We start from the raw sequence: 23,336 nt of genomic DNA, 5'->3' as shown, positions 1-23,336 counted from the left end.
ACACCAAGGTCACGTCCATCGTATACAACCGTTTTACTTTTCTTGTAAAGAACTGCCTTGTAGACGATATGTCTTAAAAAATAAAAGAATTTTCTTCATCATTAATACATTACCACACGACCTGTCAAAAATATAATGCATTAATATATCTGTTGTTCATTTATTCTGCAAACCTATTGTGGGAAAGATATAAAGTTATACTAACTACTAGGTTAACATACTACAGACATTGTATCATAAGATACTTCACTATACCGGATTCCTTGTAAGTGAACTAAAAATGGCAAAAATGTCACAGACATTATTTTGTTATCGAAAGCAATTTGTTTGATAACCTCGATTACCTGAACGTTGTTTATCAATGAAAACAGGCAAATTATAACCAAAATATATGCTACCCTTAAAACAAATGAACCTCGAATGGTACAATATCTACTCCAAAAGAGGCTACCCATGAATTATTTTCATCTACTCCCTCTCAACTGCTTGAATAACACTCTATGTACTTTACTACCGTCTCTTATAGGTATATCGCCGAAGTTTGAATCCTGTGTACAATGAGAGGTTTACATTAAAGATGCCGCCTGAGCATTTGGAACATCACTCGATCAGAATGACCATCTTTACATACGATCGCTACTCAAGACATGAGGCCATCGGGGAAACTGAGATGAGACTGGGTGACGTGGATCTCTTTCCGGAACCATTCAGTACTTGGCTTAGTCTAACCGATGTTAACGAGGTGGGTGTAAGTATACGATCTGATTTTTTATATTTCTTATAAAACTTGTAAAAATCATTCAGTGTCCAGACATTTCTCCTATGATGTCCATGACTTGATGTTTAAACTGTCAAGTGCTACCTCAGAGGTTTGTCAGTAACCTGATTGGAACTGATTGCGAGATATTTGGCATTCAGTGCACCTGTTAATTAATTTATATACCGTTTTGGGGAGACCTACTGAATACACCTTGCTATTCGTTGAGTAAAATATGATGATGATTGAAACCATCTTGATGAGAACAAAGTTTTGCTATTGATTACTCCTTTTTTAAGCATATCTCTGAAACAGAACTTGTTTTTGTTAATTACAGATACCAGGTCTGTAAAATTGAAGTCAAACAAACACCGCAAAGTACCATTTATGTATATTATTGTAAGACTTGTCTACTACTTACTTCAACTTAAGGGTTACTCAGTGTCAACAAATAAGCGGATCATGTTATGTTATTAATGATGCCTTTAAAACCATCTAACATGTCTCTGGAATTAATTATGGTCTTTAAAAGAGCCGCGGAAACAACATTGACTTTGAAAGTGCATTCAAGTGAATGTTTTAGTTACCATACAAACTAACATCTTTTGTAGATTCGTGGATTATAAATCGTAGTGGATTAATCACGTTTTGGTAATATTTAACCCTAGAACTACTGAATCATATTTTGTATCACGGACTACAAAAGGTTGTTTCATAATACCGTTATTTTTGGTATTAATGTATAGTTATAAGAAAAGGAAAACACGTCTAGCTCCCAAAAGTCTTACATTTGTCTACATATGCATCCATATCAAGTATAAATGCTGCAATTACGTTGTAATATAGCATTGACATTCTTTTTATATCAGCAAGAGATTTCCATGTCGTGATATAGTTGCGCTTTAACATGCAATATTAATCTGGTTTCTTAATAACATAATTTTGGTGGTGGTTGTTTCATATGTGTTATCGATCAAATCAATTAGGTCTAGCGTATCCTACCAATTTATTAGATTGTCGTTACGGACTGTTAGCATTACCGTTTATTTTCAAAAACTTTAGTCCTGGTCTTTATAAAAAACGATAGACATGGAACAAACCATTATGAACAACCACAAATATTCCAATAATGGCAATTGACCAATCTGTTCAGCAAAAGCTTATCTACAAAGCCAGATCCCATCCATCATATTTTGTATCACGGACTACAAAAGGTTGTTTCATAATACCGTTATTTTTGGTATTAATGTATAGTTATAAGAAAAGAAAAACACATCCAGCTCCCAAAAGTCTTAAATACATTATGCACCCATATCAAGTATAAATGCTGCAATTACGTTGTAATTTAGCATTGACATTCTTTTTTCATCAAGAGATTTCCATGTCGCGATATAGTTGCGCTTTAACATGTTTAACATGCAATATTAATCTGGTTTCTTAATAACATAATTTTGGTGGTGGTTGTTTCATATGTGTTATCGATCAAATCAATTAGGTCTAGCGTGTCCTTCCAATTTATTAGATTGTCGTTACGGACTGTTAGCATTACCGTTTATTTTCAAAAACTTTAGACATGGTCTTTATAAAACGATAAGCATGGAACAAACCATTGTGGATAACCAAAAATATTCCAATAATGGCAATTGACCAATCTGTTCAGCAAAGGCTTATCTACAAAGCCAGATCCCATCCATCTGCTATGTTTTTGCATTTTCTGAGTATATTATTTTTCTATAACGTTGGCAACCTTTTGCTAAATATAGAAAGTTTTTTTGTGGTTGTAAGGTTATGTAAGCACAATTTGAAATGCCGTCAATCACTTTATTTTCATACACTCCTATATCAAAGGGGCCAATCAGAAAAGCGGTTAGAATAGTACTCGGAAAGTAAAAATCGCTGTTATTTTGTCTTGTGTAGGTAATAGGTTAATAAATGCGTATCACTTGTTGTTCGAGAAGCAAAGTAAACGCACATGTACAGCTCTGTTGATGCGTCTAATGCACTCCGCCCTTCGGGGCTCGTGCATTAGACGCATCAACATCTCAGTACGCGTGTATTATTTTGTACAATTTCACTCCCAACAAGTGATACGTGTTTATTAACCTATAAATATTGCATTAAATGTACTATTTAGCAACTTTAATGCATAAATTAATCGTGTGTTAAAATAGCCAGAAGTATTTCATTTAAAATGTATTGATATTGACAATAAAGTTGTTATACAAGAATTGAAAATAGAAGAATAACACATACTCTTTGCTCCAAAAGGTCATCTTCTGTTATTTATTGACAATGCTGTCGATATTAACGACATTCATTTATCACTCTACGTTTATCAGGTACATTCATTAACTATTTGTATGCTGGTACTAGGCCTATCTTCAAGAAATACAAGTAATACAAAAGGTGAAGAATCGGAGTTATTCCCATTGCTGATATTGGGCCCAGTACAAATTTGCCCAGTATACTTGGTTCTGAAGATGTTTCTTCATATTCTATCGCATCAGGCCACGATTGTCCAATGAACTAGAGTGAAGGGATCACCCCAGAGATGATATGAACTGATAATATTTGTAACCAAAATTAAGACCATATGTTTGCACCTATATAAATAATTCAATAAACGTTGGATAGATATTTTGCAGCCTTAGTATTGTTTTTTCAGATCTTCACCCTGTGTTATCATTAAAGACATTATGCGCAGTAGTCCGGCTACCGGTCCTAAGATGTACCTTACCAGACTAGTGCCATATTATTGCGACTATTGCCGATTACTAACCGCATTTAATTTACATAGTAGTCATGGTAGTAGGTCGATTTAATACACTGGTTTACTTGTCAAATTTAAAACAGAAGCAATGCATCAACCCTCTACAGGTTTTGTGAGAGTCACAGTCACTCACGATGAAAAGAACATGATGACTTGCCATTAAAACCAATCATGTGCATGTAATATATACGCAATTGATACTTACGGGGCACAGATAATGCTATAAGACCAAAATAATTGTTTGCAAAATTCCTGTTACAAGTTCAGCGTACTGCTAAACCGACCAGCGCGTGAAATTTTCCACAACTTCCTATACATAGTTTTAAGTATAATTCTAAATGTAAGGTACAATTCATGTAAAAATGTATGCATTTCAAAAGCTTCCACGCTTCGCCCGAGAGGGGGACACCCCTCCCGCACACACCCCCTTCAGCGTTTCGCGTTCCGGAGCAGGCCCAAAATTTTGGGTCCCCCCAATATTTAAAATCTTCCGGAGCCTCTGGTGCGTATGCGCAACGTTTAATTTAAGCGACCCATTTGCACAAACATAATACTCTAGTATTCAAAAAATCGATCGGCTGAAATCCGAGCCACACGTCCGGATATGGCAATGGCTCGCGGTGTTGAATGATTAGCTCCGAACATTCAAGCTAACAGATATGTTACATGTAGGTTTGTATCATTCAACTCCATTTTGCCCTGAATAATGCATGATACTTTCACGAAGTTGAATTAAATTGAAGGTGTTGCTTTAATGTCTTGTATAAGACTAACCTTTCTGTAAATTTAATGTTTAGAATATAGGATTACATCACGGTAAAACTGGGCCATTGAAGCAATTATGTGTCCCATATACAACGGAAAGAGCGCATGGAGTGAATTCCCACGATTCATTTAATAAAATGTGCCGGGGCGCGGGGTCATATCTGCTGCGTCAAATGGCCAAACTTAAAATCTTCGGCTTATTTCTTATTTTTTGTTATGGCGTTATTATTTGTATTATTGTTACAACCCCTCCCTAGATTTCTATACGTCACAAAGATGTATCTCTTCAATATTTTGTTACAGGCATTCCTCAGTATACTCAGCTTTCCTAAGTACTCTTTACATGATATTATATTCCTGTTGCAATAGATATCCTCTATCCGGTAAATTCTATTTATACAACGTACCAACGTTCTTTATAAGACACTGTGTGTGCACCGTGTTTTAGTGCACTCGAAACAATATCAGCTAACAATTACACAAATAAATTATGCGTCCTTTTTTGCTTCATCTGAAAAATAACTAATTACCTATACAAACCTTAGTAAGAAGAAAACAACGTTTAGCATCACCATGCAACATTCTATCCCCTGTTCGGCCTTACGTCATGTAAAATGACACCTCAACATAATCGAGTAGAAAGGGTGGTACTACGATTAGCCATGGTCATCTGGTGGTTTATCTTGTTCTGTGCACCAATGTTTACCACTGATACACTCGCCCCAGTAAAGGGATGATTAAGTATGGTGATACAATTATATTTTTGAAGAGTTGTTTTTCGTTTTAAGGTTTTGTTGAATAAATAAATGCATTCCCATTGTATAGTGCAGCAAGGTGTTGATAGATAAACCAGAAATGACACCGGCTAATTGTGAAACCATCCTTTATGCTCACTTATGTTTACGTACCACTTATGGGTAGAATAAGAGGAGATTCGTCTACGCCCAAATTTGAGATTCCTTGATAATTATCAACAGTAAAATGTATTCGTTCACTTGAAACTGATGAAATACACCCCTTTAATATTTCCTCTTATTTTTTCTTGATTTAAATATCATTATTTTACGCTTTCCAACTCTAAAAAGCCACATGGCTCAAGGCAAGCTGAAGTAAATTGGCGGGAACTATGAGACAAGAATGCGTGATTGCGGAATATTGTGATTACGCTCAAGAGTCGCATATGTGAATTTACGCTAGTGTAGTTGTGACTTTATTCCAGCTGTGAATTTATTTACAATAGAAACTGTATTTTAAAATAAGATAAAAGGGAGAGATCATCTGTCTGAAGCGTCACAAAAGTCTTCCTTTTTATATTATTCAAAGTTCAATCCTTCGGAACGATTTGCGTCAAACCATTGATGTATTATATATGCTTCATAATACATAATTCGTTCATTATTATTTAAATTATCAGCGAACAACTGGATTAGATCAACAAACTTAATCACACCCCACAAATACGAAATTTCGCTGCATCTCTTGAATCATATCCAAATCACTTATCAATAGCGAATACAATGCATGTATTCATATCGGCGCCAACTTCACATTATTTTTTGTAAAAAACAATCATATCCATTTACGGATATGGGCTGTATAATTTCAGATTAACTTCTTAGTAAAAGCGGTGCGTCTGTGAACCTTTTGGGCACAATTGATACATATACTGCTCTCGGCATCATCTTAATAACATTTTACAACTTGTCAAAAACAAGATAACAAGAACCCTAAAATGGATTACCATATATTAGGCGAATATTGCAATGACTGCTATTAAACAAGCTTCATTACTTCAGATATGCTTTTGACGCTTATATGACGTACTTGTACTTTTAGTCTGAAGTTTGCATTCTATGTAGTGTACACATCATCATCAGGCGACCATCATCATTATTATCAGTTGGCTGCGGAGCAAGCGACTACAATCTTTACTCCAACTGCTTCGATCTTGGGCTAGCGAAGCAATTTTGTTTGGCTGCAGCATCCCTTCAGTATCTACCAGGAGGTACTGATAATGCTGCAAGTACAGTGCACGTGGTCGTTCTGGATTCATCTTCTGATGTTCTGGAATATAAAAGTAACATTCTTCAGGCTCGTCGTATGTTAAACGATGCATATTGCCAAGAAACTCGCTTAAGTTCTGATTTAGCAAGCGATTGCGCGAACTTAAGCGAGTGTTGTTCCCTCCTGGCAGAAAGAGAGAGTCTGGCTTACATACACTAACTGCATTATCATACGAAATATAATTAGCACTCAAAATGATTCTGCATGCACTTTTTTGGACACGCTCAAGTGTACTTGATTGTTTAACAGTGAGCGATGAATGCCAAATGGCATCAGAGTATTCCAAAAGGGGACGTATGTAACCAACGTAAACTGTGGTCAGCTCCGAAACGTTGAAACCAAAACGTTTCAGAGAACGGAGCATGAAGAGGCGTTTGTTAGCACACTTGCACATGTGATCCACCTGGGCATCCCATTTAAGATCTTGTTGTATGATGAATGGCCTATCTTCAGAATAGGTAGAGAAGGTGGGTTTCTCATGAAACGATTTGAATGGCTTGACACTTGTCAGGGTTGAGTTTCAGATGGTTACTTACAGACCAGTCCAGGAAGTCATCAAGATCAGACTGAAGGTTGCCTTTCTCACTACACGCACTGCAGTTCTCAACGAATGTGAGATCGTCGACATATTTCCAGTAGTGAAAACTGCAACCTTGAGCAGCGTCGTTGATGACAGCCTGGAAAATGATGGGACCAAGTTTGGTACCTTGTGAGACTTATTTTGGTACTTATTTCGATATCATCGGAATATACCAATCCCTATGCCCTTAGTATAAAGAGTGTGGCCAAAATAACCCCTGGAAAAAATGGTTAAAATGGAAGTGTGTTCCTCTTTTACTATCACGCTATCTCTATAAAACAAGTTTCTAAATGGGTTCTTCATTTGTCCTCTCATGGTACCAAACATGGTTCTCAAAGGGACTGGAGGATGCTCTTTGGCTACTTTTGTGGTTCTCTATATAGAAGCCTCCAGAATATGTAAAGGCTCTCCGAATGAGCTTTCACGAACTCTTTTGAAGATTTAAGCGCACATGTTCGCCATGGACACCGTAGAACATTGCAGACCATTTTTCACAGAGTAGTGCACATTGTACAATTTACATCTCTGATGTAATGTACAGAACGTAATTTGCTTATCTAACGTAGTTAAGTTAATACATGGACGTAGATGTCATATGTTAGAATACAAATCAACTACTTCCACATTGACAAATGATGTACATATTTTATCCTAAAAGGCACGCTGTAGTCGATTTGTAACTTTTTAATTAAATTACTTGTTAGCCATAGGGGATGTTAAATAAAATCTCTCCTAGGATTAAAGAGATTGACATTTAGTTTGGTATTAATGTTTCCAAGTACCATATACAAAATTATCAAGATTATTAATGACTGGAGGCTATTGCCATAAACGTTGCTCTGCATATTGCTTTGCGTTTTACATACCAATTACTTAAGCGTTAGGCATGTATCTGGATTAAACGTTGCAGAGAAACGTTATCGACACAGTGGTATAAAATGTGACACATCTACGAGATTTCGATACGAGCACAAAAATTACAATTTTATCAACGAAGTACGGGTAGATAATTTCTATCAATACGCTTGCAGAATCCAGTTCTAAAATCGGTTTTATATTTACATGCTTATGATGATACTTTCTTATTTGATTAATTTGGTGTAAATGCTTAGCAATATAATGTTAATGTGTAGTACGACAAAAGTATGATCCGAACAGCATTGAATGGTTTCCTTCTACGTATTTCCATTAAAGCATTTCGCACTACCTACCGGGTGGTCAGGTGACCAGAGGAGTGTAAACACTGCACTGAATTAAGACGCCGTAATGGCCAATATCAGCCTACATGCTGCTATATGTTGCACAATAAACATCAAAATACGATACACATACAATATGGTAATACTGTTTCAAGAATTACAAAAACCGCAACGATTAAAAAAAAAAAAATTGAAATCGACAACAGTATAAAACTTCTTTACACAAATCTAATATTTTACCACGGAAACCGTGATGTATTTTCCGTACCTCTCAGTACCGATACTTGCTCATCATTGCCGCTTAAATGGGGGAAAATGTTCTCATTATACGAAGAAATCGATGCTTGATTTCCAGGTGAATCATGCATTTGCAATTCTATTGTCAGCCAAAATAAGAAGCTTTTCGAAAAGAAAACATAAAACCCACAGAAAAAAAGACGCAACAACAACACCATGCAAGTATCAAAGACATGGCATTAACCTATACTTAAATTCCGGGGTGTCTCTTGCATGGAAATCTATTGATTACCTTACTCTAGAATTAAAGGTTGTGTAATATAATGTATCAGAACGCAGGAACTTATACTACAGCTGCCCCGTGTGTATGCCAGTTTGCTTCAAATAAATTCATTTAATGGTTTTAATATGCAAGTGAAAGTCGGATTCCCTCCGTCTATGAGTGCATCTTTTCTTTACATCAAAATGGCAGTGTACTGATGTTCATTCTAAGTGGTGAGATAAGTGACGTCATCCAAATGGTTAAGCTTAACGTTACATGTTCCTTGAACAAATGTTTCATTTTGACTTCATATTTAACCTTATAGCCAAAGGCAATACTTGACACAAAATGGGCCAATGCGTACAGTCATGTAGTTCCTACGAAGTGACATGTGCCTGATGATTTTGGTTCAATCTCAAACATTGACACACTGTTATACTATAAAATAGGTTATCACCATCGATTAGGTTGAAAAAAAAGGCTGTTAACCTAGTGGTATTATTGCAAGAATAACGTTTTGATATTGAATTTAGCTTTAATATTCCATAAATTTAGTACTATTAAATGTGCGGAGACACATAGAAACATTACATTAATGCACTACAAATAATGTATCAATACACTTGAAACAACGCAATTGTTGAATTATCATTGGACATAGAACCAAATCTACAGCACATATCAACCCATTTAGTGAAACTTCTTTTAAGAGGTTTTTTTGAGTGTTTTGGCTAGTACAACCTTTTGCGTCATCCTATAAACATTATAATATTAAACATGAAGGACCTTAATATTTTACACTCTACGGCTCTATTTATGAATATGGTTTTGATGATAGGTGTTAAGTTCATTTGGAATTCAGCGTTTAGGTGACGTCAGCAGATACCTGAAAGGAGAATCATCTTCACATATAAATATCAGTGAGCCTACAATGTATCACGGATAGTGCCCTCCAACAGGGGAAATCCTTGACAGTATCGTACGTGGTCTGAATGTATATCAGTTCTGCGCTCAAGGTTTCTGAAGATATAGACACTTTAATATCTGATCGAAATCCACAGTCTGCGCTCTACTTGAATACAATGTATAGACAGTCATGCACCAGCATGGCATATTATGAGCAACTCCTTTACAAGCACTGCTTAGAAGGTTCTGCTTTAGAAACACGATAAGTTTATTGAGCATAGAGGGAAAGTTTCAGATTACTTAAAATAACTTCAATAGTGGAAAAGTAAATGTTGACAGATAGAGTAGAAAGGGACAATTCATTTACCTAGCACAGATTTCACGTATGGATTGCGTTGTATGTAATATGTCATACTCTAAATGGTGAAATGGTATCTGCTGTTAGTGTTAGAGTGTAGTAATTGTTGTTAGGGAATTGAGCACTTTGTATGCCATTTTTTCAGAATTGACGAACCAATATGAACGCTATATAATGATTGTATAATATATTTTTTGTTCACTATGTGAAGAGGTAGAAAAATCAAATCTAGTCTTTTCTACCCATTGCCTTTCTCGTACCTGGACTTGGTTTAGGCATGTGCACTGTCAAGATGGGAAATATGCTAGTGGCGTAGTGCGTGTCATCATAAGGAGAAGGGGGCACCGACCATGATTGGGAGGGGGCACCGAGTCTGATGGGGGGGGGGGGCACAAGCCGTTTTTGACCATTTTCCTATGGGATAAATCTTGCAATCGATTGGGGGACGTGCCCCCCGTGCATGCCCCCATGACGCTACGCCACTTAACTATGCCGTACCTCTATACGTACCTGTTCTTTGCTGATCTTCCATTGAGATATTGCCCAACGAAATCTTGGTTACGTCTACCTAAAGTAGACGAGGTATCCGGGGTATAAATCACATCAAAATCCAAGGAACTTGTACATGCTGTATCAAAGTGATTTTTATACCCAACAGTTGCAATTGATATATGTAAAAGATGCAAAATGCAACACAGGGTTCACCTAATTTGTAGCTTAATGACATGCCAGACAATTATAATTCTAGTCAATTTAGTGGATCCAATGTTGCTTTTGGAAGAAGCGGGTGTTTCAATAAATATTAAATCTAATGGGAAACAAATCAATTGATATAGCATGCAATGTACATTTACAATTATAACCCGTATGCCAATTTGATTTTTCTAGAATGTTTGACAGGCAGTTCGAAATTTGATCAAAAACGAAAACAAAATGTCATCGCTTTATTGGCAATATAGTAAAAGCAGCAATACCACGTCCAAAAAGATGCGTGTTTACAAGTTCTTTCATACTCCCTGGTGACCAAATTTCCATCACATTTCTAGTTCAGGATATTTGAAAATCGTAATAAAAATGTCGTAATAGTGTATCGAAAACAAAAACAGGATTAGCCAAATCTATATCTGCAAGTTCCCAGTACCGTCGATGCTTCACAAGTTAAAAAATGATGGACGTAAGAACAAAATATCTCAAATTCAATTACGTAACATTACATTACAGCAATAATTAAATATCATATCTGTGACAACAGTCTGCGGCAAACCTCTCTGTCGGATTTCAGAAGATGATCATCACCCACATATTATGTGGGTGATGACCATCTTCTGAAATCCGAACAGCGTAGCAGCGCAGTCTGGTAATTCATGACAACGAAAATAATTTCCTCTGTGTATTCATTGAAGATCCTCATGTAAATGCCCTCTTGGCCGCCAGACAACTCACATTTCGTAAATACCAGCAAATGTGTCAATTCATTTTAAAGATGAGTGAGTTGAAGTATATGTTTGCAATATGGAAACATAAATAGGAAAATAACAAATTCGTGCAGACAATAACAGAGTCAGTAACCTCATGAGGCTAAGGATTCTTATCCTGTTTACGTTTGGATTTGGTTTGACTAGGCTAGATGAGATGCAAGTTGTGCGATATTTTCTCAAACTATCGAGAGCTATCTAAAGAACAATACTAGGCTTGTTTGTACTCATTTTAATGCATATTCCATGCTGCGTTCATGCTGCATCCAAGTACGTTCATGAACATTTTAGAAAAAACTTAAAAAGTTAAATCTTGTCAAGTATAATAATGACTATACATTGTAGTTACATGTAATATGTCATTGTAGTTTCAAAATTAATGTATTCTTTTAATGACTCTTATGGTATAATATTGACATGGGAATATGAATTTACGATATCTAGACCGCGAGATGTAACATTGTAAAGCCCTTGAGGTTTTAGTATTTCATCGATGCATGCCATGTCCTGAGTACAATGTATTCGAGATGTGATTTGTTTTAATATAAATAATAATTCGGCATAAAATAGAATAGAGAGACATTTAATTCTTATCTTTCAGCTTAAAGTTTTTAGGTTTGTCTACAGTATTAGTCAGGGTGGGTATAATCAATTCAAATATCAAACTCAAGCTGCACGTTGAATTACGATTGGCCTTGCTGTATAAGAAGAAAAGGATGTCGTCAACATGGCCAGTGTTATTTGATTGTAGTTGATAGTAATAAATGAATATTGTGTTACTTCTGTCATTGCAAGAGATAATGTCAATATGCATTTGCTCATCTTATTTAGTTTTTGACGTCTTTGATTCTCCTAGCTTGTGTACATTGTATACAAAGAAAATACATCAACTACATGTATCATTAATTCTAGCTTACGTCGTTTTTAAAAGTCTTAATTAAATGCAGGATGTTCATGAACGCAGATTTATCACCCGTCGCGGCGGGGTTATTATACTTATTTTGTGTAGTACTCGTATTTTACTCGTATTTTCATGTTTACAACATCTTTTCCATTTCTTTTCCCAAAGTCAGTATTTTGAGAAGATGAGGAGAGTGCCCTACTAAAATTGCTCCTTTACAGGATGAAGTACCTAAAAATAAGTCACTTGGCATCATCAAAATTTTACACAAAGTCCTTTCTCATGTATCAAAATTATCTAAAGATGGTTTTGATCAACTCTCGTTTTACTAATCGAGTTGGTTGCCATTGGTACACCTCTCCCTAAATGTTATTGACTAAGTGCACCAACACGGGGCTGGCTAAAAACAAATATGAGGGCGCACCACTTTTCAAGGTCATGCTTAAATTAGTAGCGTTCAGACTGGTTAAAAGTGTCAATGTCAACTCAGTTAACTGGCTTGAACTTGAAACTGGTTCGCCCAGTTAAATTGGCGTGTAAGGCGATATCGAGACGAAGTCGATATGACCACTGATTGTGGTGGAGAAAGTCAAGTAGAATATCTGCCTCGTGACATTTTAAACATCCATTATATTAACCTTTACTTTTAAGAGTCAAAAAGGATAAAAGACTTATCGCTTATTGTAGGCATTTGAACATTTTCACACCTTTTACCATCTTTGTTACGCCGTTTATATTTTGCAGAAACAAGCCGACCTGGGAGATATTCTGTTTTCATTGAGCTACCTCCCGACAGCCGAACGCCTGACGGTGGTAGTTGTAAAAGCCAGAAACCTGAAATGGTCTGACAAGAAAGTTGTAGCAGGTGGGTAACAAAAGTTGTGTAAATAATAGTGGGAATATGGCGGGAAAAGGAGGCAGGTGTATTAACAAATGTGAGTAAATACTGACGAGCAAACATGATGGCTAAAGAAAACACTGTCGTAGTGTGTATCGCCTTCCGTTTAAAGACCTTGAACAGCAATTTACTGTCACTTTTCTGATGTCCTTTGTAAATGGTCAAACTATTCATGATTTACGCTGCCCTTTTACGACAAAATAAAACTGACATTTCGGCGAGCTTCAATGTTACCTTTTTAAAAGTAAAGGATGATGATATTCGGAATGTATACCTACTATATTCAGACAAGAATAGATAAGGTGTCTTGCCCGGGTGTCATGAGGCATCCACGTCCTCGCAGACTTCAGTAAATAAGTATACCGTGTATTGCTTATAACTGGAGCTCAAACGTCACTCGGATCGAAATACATGTATATATATTTGGGTGGTCCGGTGGATAGCCTATATTGCGATTTTCGAACAGAAATGGACAAGGTGTCTTGCCCGGGTGTCATGAGGCATCCACGTCCTCGCAGACTTCAGTAAATAAGTATACCGTGTATTGCATATAACTGGAGCTCAAACGTCACTCGGATCGAAATACATGTATATATATTTGGGTGGTCCGGTGGATAGCCTATATTGCCATTTTCGAACAGGAATGGGTACTTAATTGGGGATGTATGGCAATATGACTGGTATTGCTTTTAGGACTTTGGGCGGAATATTCATATTTTTACCTCCACACATAATTGTTTGCTTTAAACCAGTGAGATTGCCTTCATTTTGTTTGAATAATATTAGTCAGTTCCACATCTTTTTACAGGGACTATATATCAACACATACGTGGTAATTTGAGAATTCGTATAGAATGTATATTATAGTGAATCGATGCATTCGTCAAGTTTAATGTATCCAAGAAAGCATCAAACGATCTTTTTTTTTTCAATTTCAACAGATCCGTTTGTGAAAGTGTACCTTCTACAAAATGGCAAGAAAATCAGCAAGAAGAAGACATCTGCGAAAAGAGGGGATGATTGCCCCATTTACAACGAAGCCATGATGTACTCAGTACCGGCGAATATCCTTGATGTAAGTTGAAAATCACATATTATGCTGGAAATGCTTTTATTTAACCGGATTTTATAACCTGTTTTTAGGAAGGGATTTCCCCTTGCACATATCCGATCTACGTGCCGTCAAAATATGTCAGGGATTAAAAACTCAATCGATCTCACGGGAATTTTAAACTTTAATAAAACTGTTTTACCGAAGCAATATGCAAGATATCAAATATTTGGGCACTTGTCCCATAAGGGAGTTTGTACTTTTAACAGCTTGTTTGGTGTTTTCCCTTTCACCGGGCTTGTTATTTCTTTATATATTCAACAGGCTTGTTTAGTCTTTTTAAATACACAATTGTATTCACAAAAGCAATTTTCCGGTCAAAACATCAAGAAATTCAATAATTCGATTTTCTATTGTTACAACGCACTTTTCCACGAAATTGGTCCCCGGCATGTTAATATAAATTATAATGTGCATGCAATGTAATTGCAATCTCGATTGCAACAGTTACACCAATGGTTCAGCCGCCCAAATGACATGGCGAATACCGAGCGATCCCAAAGATAATATTCCGATTTGCTATTCTTCCCACTCTTATGGTTTCCTTAAAGAGGAATTCCCCGAGCGCTTCGTCTGAGGAGAACAAAACCTGCCTGGTTGTCAAAATAATCAGTGACAAGGTTATATCTGAATAGGTGTTAATTGATGCAAAAATATTAAAACATCAATTAGCACCTGTCAAATTCAGAGATAACCTTGTTAATGAGTAATTTAATAACCAGGCAAGTTTGGTTCACCCCAGAAAAAGTGCTCTGACAGGGCTTCTTCTTTAATTTTGCTATATGCATCCGGTTTTCTACTTTTTAATCGTTTTAAAATGTTTTTTATATATGTTCACAGAAAGTAACGTTGAGGATAACTGCGGCAGAGAATAGTGGTGGTGGAAAGACTCCCAGTATTGGTCACGTGCTCATTGGACCAAATTCAAAAGGTGCGCCCTTAGCACATTGGAACCAGATGATGATGTCCTTACGAAAACCAGTGGCTATGTGGCATCCGCTTAGAAAATAAACAAAATACAAATATCTTCATATGAGTCATGAAAGCATATCCGCAATAATAATGTAATAGCTGCGTTATGTTTGGTTTTATAATGTGTTCATAAAATATCATACAACATGTAAATCCAAGAAACAGCCCTCGGAAAGTTAGTTATGCCATAGAGTTAATTCAAAAAGCAGCCATTGTGTGATAATGCGGATATGTTTTCTCGCAATCACAAACACAAAATCAAAATAATAAACTGATACTTTTGGGGAAATCGCTTTTAATTAGATTTGCATATTTTTATATTATAAGATTCGATATACGATGTTCCTATAGTAATTTTGCCACATCCGAAGTATCACTTATTCCATTTAAATAAACGTTAAATCTTATTATTTTCTTTGAAAACAAGAGGAAGGAACATTTGGATGTTACAAAACTGCTCAGGAATTAAATATTTCAATACAAAAACCGCCTAAATGCTGAAACTCACTCATGATGTACATGCGCCAACCCTTGAAATATTAGACCCAGTTAATGGAGTGTGCTCAAAGTGACGTCACGGGGTACACCATAGTTTTACACACCCATTATATAGTAATTGTCGGTTCTTGCAAAAATGGATTCGGTAACCAAAGAGGTCATTAATATAAGCAACCTTCTTCTCAAACAAATTCAGCAGAGACACGTATATATCCGTGATATTTTGAAGCATGTATGCTGATTTCAACATGAGACCAGATAGAGGACGAGTCAATGATCATCTGGCCATTGACTTCCGGTATTATTAAACGCAGGTGCATTTTAATTATATTCCTGTAATACTTATACAGCAAAATTAACACTACCGATAGTAACGCGGTTTATTTACCACAGAACACATAAATTAAAGTGAAAATAACTTGAATTGGACCTTCTAAAACGATCGTGAAATAGAATCACTATTCTACCAAAGGATTTATCTTGAAATCGCCAACTTTCAAAAAAAGTAATTATTTTCTTATGTACGTATAAAAACAAAAACAAAAAATATATAGTAGGTTTTATATGGTTATTATATTTTAAATTGAAAAGCATTGTAAATCGTTTTTGCACGCTGTCAATGACCGGGCATTATAGAGTTTCTTCTTTCCATGTTTGCTATCTTTGGAATATTGAATATATTGTTTGAACAATGAAATATTGCCTATCGCCAACATTGAGTAAACTATGCGTCCATTAATGCGCATTAAAATTGCCGTTATACGTAAAACGGCACTATGTCATTTCCATTATCCATTAAATTAGTAATATTATACGTCTAATAGCAACTATTGCTTGGAACCGGTGAATTCACTTTAGAATACGTCAAAACAGAGTTGACTAAATTTCAGACTTAAAGTAACACATCACTCCATACGTTGTAGATAAAGTGTAATGTTCATGGAAATAAGATGAATTTATTTCACACGTATTGCACTTTAAACAAAAGAGTTTGGTATGGTTTTCTTAAACATTAGCATTCTTTATACGTGCAGCAGTGTTTAAAAAACACGGGGTACCATATTTTCCGTCCAAACTTGTACTTAAAACAGCATTACTGCAGTTTGTAAATCAAATGTGGGGAAGACCAACTCTATTCCGACGTAAGAAAACTAATAGTTACTTTGAACAGAAAATATATAATACTAATTTACTTCATATACCATTCAGAGTTAACATGAAGTCTGCAAAACTGGTTCGGTCATCATGATTCCTAAACCTATCTGTAACTTTACTTACATGCCTGTAGATACACATAGATCGCTAAATTCCTAAAGGTCAAAGTTGACTAGAAGTGATTTTGTCAAATTGTAGCAAATAAAAAAAAATAAAAAAGGACTAGTATTATTTACGAAAAACAAATGAAAGGACCACAAGTTAATATTCTTATCAATTAACATCCAAATGTATAAATACAAATTCAAATACGCCACCCTTTCCAGAAATTGAAAGCGAGTCTTTCAACAACTGATCAAATTTTGATAATTATTGCCAAAAGAGAAATTTTGATTTATGGGTGCTGTCATGTTGTAGCTTATCCGTTGAGAACAGTTCTGGGTAATTTGCAAACAATTGAGCACAAGACACCGGATGTCAAGTCCTGAAATCTTAATAAGGTCACAGGACATAACCTTAATAAGGTCACAGGTCATGACATCCCGCTACATCTGTGTAGTACCGTGTTCTATGGTTTTACTGTTACAGAAGTGGACGTCCCGTACATTGTTACGGCCTTAATTCTTATACGGTGCCTTGTTCTACAATTTTATCGTGTCGCTTCTGAAGCTGTAAAACAAATATTACCCAATTTGTTTATAATTATCTTTATTATAAATGATTTTTCTTGTATATTTGTAATAATATAATCTATTTATTTGTATTATATACTTTGTCTGAAAAGTATGATCCATGTATATATTAACGTAACATAACATAGATGGTCGTTGGTTGTGTATGCAGAGGCCCTGCGGTGGTAATATTTTAGATTGCATAGCAATGATTTAATAATGTGTAGACAGGAGCAATGTAAGCTTCATTGCGCAGATTAATTATTCATCACAAATGTTCAAACCAAGCTAATTAACTACAACCACAATAAGTAAATAAATAAAGATCGAATTCGAGTTAACAGCACATAAAATCTGTTTACCTGAAAATTTTGATTGTTAAAGCTACAACGTTCTTCAGCAGAATGATCCAGTTTGTTGATTTGACGACTGTTGACTCGTGACGTAAAAATGAGTATTCAAAGTGGTAAACATTGATAAGCATTCAAATATATTAAAAATAAATTTAAAATCACAAAGGTGTAGCATGTTTTTCTTTCCTTGCAACAGATGATTGCTCTGATGCTTTATTGGTAGCAATAATTTTGTGGTTGTTTAAGGGATCTGGAATGAGCGTTTTGAGCGTTTCGACAGTATTTTTGTGGGTCATGAGAGCACATCAGATATATCGAATTGCATTCTGAATACGAAGAATGTTTTTCTGATATCAAATAATTTTCATTTTTTGAAATTCACGATATAATACAAATTTTATGACAAATTATTAAAATTTGATATTTTTCACATTTTTGATATTATAACAGTCCTCGAAGAAAATTTTATAAATCTAATGACATATTCTTAAAGTGTATGTAGCTGGGAGGAAAAGCCGACGATCAAATGAAAATTTTGACCTTTCATATTTAAGATATGGATTTTTTTCCCCAAAAGACCTAATTTGTTTTGGTGTTTTGGGGAAAAATCCATATCTTCAATACGAAAGGTCAACATTTTCAATTGATTGTCGGCTTTTCATCCCACAATAAATACTGTCCAAACGTTCATACCCCACCCCTTAAATAAACACATTTGATCCTATTATTTGATTCTTTGCCTTCCCATTTTGTTTTCACTTATTGGCGCTGTTGCGATTACTCGGCTCTTTAATTAGGAAAAAACGATGTTTGGACAATTGGCCACAATAAGGCAGTATTACGTGATCCTAATCTAAATTCACAATGCTTGGAAAAGAACATAAAATAACATTTCATAGTTTAAGAACCAAAATGGGCCTTATGACTGGAAAAGGCCTGTAATATGTTGAACAAAGAGAGCAGCCACTAATTAGTAGTATTTCATATTACCTAACGTTTTACAATTATGATCATGACCCTTCTTTATAATTATATTCGGTCAATTGGAATCCTATGTAGAAATAAACATACGCGTCTATCTCAGGGCTATACCGTTTATCCATTTCGGTTTTTCATAATCTGCGATTAAAACTCATAATTTACTTTTTACAAAATTCTCCTATCTTAAAACTGTATGTGAGAAATTTAATTCTTGTTAATGTAATATTTGCCGTGGTTGTACATATTAGTGAAGAATTAAAAAAAAATGTAAAAACATGCAATATAAAACCAAAAGTGCAATCGTACAATATTGTTATATAATTATACATTTATTATATTTGGTATTGTTGTATATCAGAAATGTATCTATTTAGGTCGCTTTTGTCTGCATGATGTAAGATAATAATTAAAAACGAGCTAAATGTTAATGAAAATGAATTTTGTTTTGTGTTTTATTTCGAGTAATGAATTTCGGTAATACTCGCATGGGCAAATTGTAAATGCATCCAGTGGCTTAACAATAATTTTCAATGAAGAGGAACATAATTATTGCAAACTAGTAACGCTGACCAAAAACCAAAATGACTTCAACCGGACAAATGCACAAAATCGTTTTACAGTTTTAATGCTAAAAAGGGCCAAAATGAGGATATTGAGGCCTAAAAAAGCCAAAAATAGTCAAAGATAATATTGCAAAATAATTTCTTACCTCTTTTTCTCATCAAATGTAATGTTTACTCTATAAGTTTGGAATCATGAGAGAGAGTCTTAACGTTAATAACATGAACGGAATATTTGTTAATATGTTTTCTGGACTAATATATCCATCCTGGCCATATTTATTCAGCACATTCAGCTCAAAGTGAAAACTCGAGCTAAACGAATTAGTACCCCATCCCTTAAAAAACCTGGATCAGCCCCTGGGCCTTTACTGAGCATATACTTACTACTCTACTGGAAAGCTTAAAGATGTGAAAATTACAAGTCATAAATATTAGCTATTATTTTAAACTGCACTTAAAATGTTAAAAGTTAATATCAGGAAGGTGTATCCCCAGCAAACACAAAACGTTTTCGACATCATTCGCAAAAGGTTATAAAAGATTGTCAGAAAACGTTTAAATGTCGGGTTATATAAAGGGTATATTAAGAGTATAAAACGTTTTCATAACCTTAAAAAGCATTTTTTGATAATATATTGCTCAGCAAACAAAAATGTTTTACACAAAACGTTTAAATGTCGGGTTATATAAACGGTATAAAAACGTTTTAATAACATTCCAAAAACATTCTTGAAAACTTTATACAAAACATTCTAAACAGAATGTTATTCTGAGGTTGAAAAAATATTTTGCGAAAAAAGTTTGCCCAAAATATTTTCAATAACGTTTTAAAAACGTTTTCATGACCTTTATATAACCCGACATTTAAATGTTACTAAAAGGTTTTGAAAAAAACATTTTAAGAAAATTTCTGTGTTTGCTGGGTTCAAATATTTTAACATAATGTTATTTACGTATTGACACAATATTTGGCAAAAATGTTTGCAAAAATAGTTTACAATAACATTTTTTGATAACATTTAAAAATATTGTTGTAGTGTGTTTTCATACAAAACGTTTTATAACGTTATCATGGTCTTTATATAACCCGACATTTTAATGTTATTAAAACGTTTTTACCTAAACCAAAAGCCAAAATATAACGTATTTAAAATGTTTTTAAAACGTTTTTGTGTTTGCTGGGTCAATACACCCCGGGCTCACTCTCATAGATATAACTAAGGGACTGTTCACAAACACTTGTGGGCAGGGGGCTGATGCGAAAAGAGGGCCCTTAAAAGTTTTGACCCTCGTAAAGGGGTGGGGCTTTTCCCGGGAAAATTGAATTTATATACTTTTCTATGGGTCGACCCATAATTTTGTCGCGATTAAATCTTTTTGCATCAGGCCTCCCTAACAAGTGTTTGTGAACGGTCTCTTAGGCCAGTCACAGTATGGAATCACCCACGACTTATTGCAACAGAATTTATTTCACATGCATCCACCTCCCAAAAGCTCTCACAAAAAACATTTCAAAAGTCCTGGTAAACCCACGTAATGAAACAGTGCCTAATTTGCATAAATCCAAAATGGCCGCTTATGCAGTGAAATTTCAAAATTAGTCAAATCTTGATACAAAATACCATGCCAATGTATTTATCTCGTCATAAGGATCCAGAAAAAGTATAGTTTGACCCATCCCCGATGTACAGTTCTTGAGTTAAAGGGGAAAAGGTCAAATGTCAAAATTTGGATTCCATAGGGGAACAAAAATTGAAAAATTCTCTGATTTTTATTAAAAGAAATGGTATCAGATTACTCCACTTCCAAAAACATTTAAAAATGAATAGTTTACCATATCCCAGATGGAGTATTACCTTAATGATTAACATTCATTGAATCCTGTTGACATTGACCTATTTTGTGACGTTACCTATGTAACAAAACATTAAAAACAATGCAACTTTTCTCATTCTGATTCATTTTTGCAAAAGGAATAATTTGAGACCAGTTTGATTAAAATTGGAGCATTTTTAACAGTTTATGATTTCGATTTCTGAAGTTATATATGTTTTAACACCTTTCTTTCCATGATCAAATTGGAGTTTGCCTCTATCCTTTGTAGAGTGATCAGTCGGTCCCATATTTTAAAGCTAATCCATATTCATCTAAACTATTCGTGTCCTGATATAGAATAAGATAATGAAGCAATTGTTTCAAAGCGAGACGAAAGACAATCCTTCTTATCCCATCCAAAGCGCTTGTCAAATCTAGACAACTAGTAACATTAGGAACGTTTTACAATGCAGCGAACAGTATTTTTTGTAAATTGTTATAGATTTATTCAGCACAACATAATACAGCATGCATGGTATTGGCTTTGTGGCTCTTAGCGTTACGTTTTGCTCTTCTATAAAGGATATTTTATTAGCGCTCAAAACATCAACCAAAATAAGGGCAATTACAAAGAGGCTCTTTCTTAATCAACTGCTACCACTAGCATAATATATTGGCAGCTATTATAGTTCGCGCTATAGTTTGGCTCTGCCAACTTTATCTGTCGCACATCTCAATTCACTTTCCAGTCTACAGCGTTATTTGATACATCTCATTGATACTCGAGTTAATTGAGGACATGCTTTTTTTGACATATTGGTTAAAACGAAATGAGGTTTCATAACGTTGATAATTAGGATGAGAGTATCAAAGAATGGGAATGCAGCGTCGATGTTAGACAAATGTTAAAATATGAAAGTAAGGTACTTTTCCCGCCCTCTGGCATTATTATTATGCTACATGCTAATGACAACGACATACTATGTTGTTGTTGTTGTTGTTGTTGTTGTTATTGTTATTGTTGTTATTGTTGTTGTTGTTGATGATGATGATGATGATGATGGTGGTGGTGATGATGATGATGATGGCGACAGCGAAAACATTTTATTCATCAAAAGTTCTTATGAACAGGCGGTCATGTAATATCCACATCAAAATAACATTTTTTGGACCTTGTTTAAATTGAAAACTTGTAATGAGAAATATACGCCAATAATGATAATATGAGTCTGTCGTCAGTATGATGCAAATAATCATGAGATTGAGAAGGAAGACGAGGACGATGATGAAAAATATAAGGATTGTTTAATAATGATGATGATAAATATAAAGACGACGACAATGATGAGGTTGAAGAGGAGCAGGAAGAAGACTGCACTAGCGATGATGGCAGAGATAAAGATGACAACGACGATGACGCAATAAAATGATGATAATAAAAACGACAACAGCCACAACGTGGAATGCTATTATACATAAACTCCGTTATATCAACATAATAGTCAAACATCAAGAGAGCATTATTTGAAGAGAAAAGTCTGCATCGTTCGTTCGGCGTGTGCTTAATCCTGTTATTCTATTTGGTTCAATTTAGATATCAAAACAATTCCCGCGGTAAATATTAAAGATGCCCTGTTGATATACAGATGACTCTTTACTATTATATTCATGTGATGTGTGCAATAAAGCCTGTAAGGAAAGATGTCTATTGATGGATTCTGCACGATGCCTCATGTTGTAGATAGATTGGATGATGCCAAAGATTGGATGAATTTTCTATTTAAACCGAGCGGCATACGACTATAAATTATACAAATGGCGAAATAAAAATAATTTTGACTGCCCATAATCAATAAAAATAGGCAGAAAATAAGCACATTCATATTGTAGCTACAGCTAGTACTTTTTATTTTTCTCTTTATTAGCCATCCTTTGCAAAATATTAGAGGCTGTATTCCTGTATGAAGGTGTAGATGTCTGCAATCTCTCGGATGAAACGAAACAATATTGCTTATTTAAACACATTTAATTCCTGGAATTCCTAG

At 35.0% G+C, this 23,336-nt stretch overlaps 1 protein-coding gene across 1 annotated transcript in view; it reads left to right on the top strand.

The window, feature by feature from the left end:
• Positions 1–15,801, top strand: part of LOC140166736 (synaptotagmin-12-like) — a 47,383-nt gene extending 31,582 nt beyond the window's left edge. The window contains exons 4-7 of the mRNA XM_072190235.1: positions 527–742; positions 13,019–13,139; positions 14,114–14,247; positions 15,124–15,801. Coding sequence (XP_072046336.1) covers positions 527–742; positions 13,019–13,139; positions 14,114–14,247; positions 15,124–15,294 — 642 coding nt within the window. The 3' untranslated portion in view covers positions 15,295–15,801. The remainder of the gene's footprint in view (positions 1–526; positions 743–13,018; positions 13,140–14,113; positions 14,248–15,123) is intronic.
• The last annotated feature ends 7,535 nt before the right edge of the window (positions 15,802–23,336 follow it).

This window comes from Amphiura filiformis, chromosome 12, assembly GCF_039555335.1.
Source record: "Amphiura filiformis chromosome 12, Afil_fr2py, whole genome shotgun sequence".
NCBI classification, from domain to species: Eukaryota; Metazoa; Echinodermata; class Ophiuroidea; order Amphilepidida; family Amphiuridae; genus Amphiura; species Amphiura filiformis.
Note: the sequence above shows the minus strand (reverse complement) of the source record. Positions and strands in the feature narration are given on the sequence as shown.